The 2,050-nt window shown below is 17.0% G+C and overlaps 2 protein-coding genes across 2 annotated transcripts; both read left to right on the forward strand.

The window, feature by feature from the left end:
• Positions 1–401: 401 nt before the first annotated feature.
• On the forward strand, positions 402–758 carry PRSY57_0611000 (conserved protein, unknown function; the record flags this gene model as incomplete). Its single annotated transcript, XM_012906485.2, has 1 exon — positions 402–758. The coding sequence occupies one exon, from the start codon at positions 402–404 to the stop codon at positions 756–758; it is 357 nt and encodes a 118-aa protein (XP_012761939.1).
• A 123-nt stretch (positions 759–881) lies between these two features.
• Positions 882–1,592, forward strand: PRSY57_0611100 (hypothetical protein; the record flags this gene model as incomplete). Its single annotated transcript, XM_012906486.2, has 1 exon — positions 882–1,592. The coding sequence occupies one exon, from the start codon at positions 882–884 to the stop codon at positions 1,590–1,592; it is 711 nt and encodes a 236-aa protein (XP_012761940.2).
• Between the last annotated feature and the right edge of the window lie 458 nt (positions 1,593–2,050).

Below are 2,050 nucleotides of genomic sequence, written 5' to 3' on the forward strand. Positions count from 1 at the left end.
ATAATTCCCACAGCTATTTTTTTTTTTTTTTTTTTTTTTATATTTACTAGGATACATTTAAACAAAATAAAAAATAAAAAAAGGAATTAATGACAATATAAATAAGTACATGATAATATGAATAAATATAATATAAATTTTATTATATTTCATATTTTATTAATTCATATTTTTTTAATTCATATTATATTAATTCATATTATATTAATTCATATTTTATTAATTCATATTATATTAATTCACATTATATTTTGTTCACATAATATTATTTCACATTATATTTTGTTCACATAATATTATTTCACATTATATTTTTTTCACATTATATTATTTTTTATTTTATTAATTCTTCTATTTTGTTTTTTTTATATTAACTGCTTTTGGATTAGAGCCCCTGAAAGATGTACTTTTTTGTATACCTCATAATAGGAATATTATGGGGATGTACTAACGCTTTTATGAAAAAAGGATGTACTTATAAAGCAAATAATGAAAATATAAATAAAGAAAATATTCTTTCAATATTTACAAATTATTATATTATAGTACCCTATATATTAAATCAAATAGGTTCTTTATTTTATTATTATTTATTAAGTAAACATGATATATCCTTAGTTATGCCGCTATGTAACACCTGTTCCTTTTTTTTCACATATATTACTGAACTTGTAATTTTTAAAAAACGATTAACTTTAAATTCCCTTATGGGGTTCATACTAATTTCCTTGGGAATCTTTATATGTCTAAATTCTTGAAATTTATTATATATAAATTATTATATATATATATATATATATATATATATATATAAATGTTTTTATACACATGGATATATATTTTTTTTGAATACAAAATATTATACCCTATGTAATAAAAAGATGAATATACTAATAAGCCTTGGTAACGATATAATAAATAGTTTTATAGGACAACAAAAGAAAGGAGATATAAGTAGAATGTTTTTAGAGTATTTTAAAAAAAAAAATTATTTTGATGAATGGATTAAAATAAGTTATATTAATTCATATATAAGTGAACAAAATAATATTATATTAATACAACCAATTACCTCTATTTTTGATATAAATGGTATAAGAATAAAGAATATATTAAATTATATGAATTATAATAATGTTATAAAAAAAAATGTATGTATAATAATTCCTGATATATATAGACCTATAGGAAAATATAAAATAAAAACATATGTCAAAATTCATGAAAAGTTAGGTAGCGATTTTTATAATATTTTACATGCAAATATAATAAATCATTTAAAAGATTATAATTATATGAACTTATGTTTTGGTATTCATAATAATATACAAAATAAAGATATACCTACAAATAAATCTATTCAAACTTATTTTAAGGAAAATATAAATGAACAAGAAAATAAAATTATACATAAATCATTTCAATTAGCTAATGAACATTTACATAAACTTATTCTTAATACAAATATTATTACGACCAATTTTATCCATCACAAACAAAAATACCCAGCAATGGAACCTCGAAAAAATTTCAAAAAGGATACATCGAAGAGGAGATACATACTTGATGTGTATAAGCATATGTACAAATGAGTAACCTTTGGTTCAATTGAACAAACAAACAAATAAATAAACAAAAGAAATAAATGAGCAAGTGTAAGAAGTAAAACACCATATACAACTAACATATAAAAATATAAACATATGAAAATGTAAACTTATAAAAATATAAACATATGAAAATATAAACTTATAAAAATATAAACATATAAAAATATAAACATATAAAAATATAAACATATAAAAATATAAACATATAAAAATATAAACATATAAAAATATATCTACTATTTTTTTTTGTCTCCATTTATATACATAATTAATTTAATTTATTTTATTTACATTTTTTTTTGGTATATTTGACGTTTTAAAAAAAATCAGTTATTTAATAAATAAACACATATACATATGCACATATATATATATATATATATATATATATTTTTTTTTTTTTTTTTTTTTTTTTTTTTTTTTTTTTTTTTTTTTTTTTT

This window comes from Plasmodium reichenowi, chromosome 6 (assembly GCF_001601855.1).
Source record: "Plasmodium reichenowi strain SY57 chromosome 6, whole genome shotgun sequence".
In the NCBI taxonomy this organism is placed as follows: domain Eukaryota; phylum Apicomplexa; class Aconoidasida; order Haemosporida; family Plasmodiidae; genus Plasmodium; species Plasmodium reichenowi.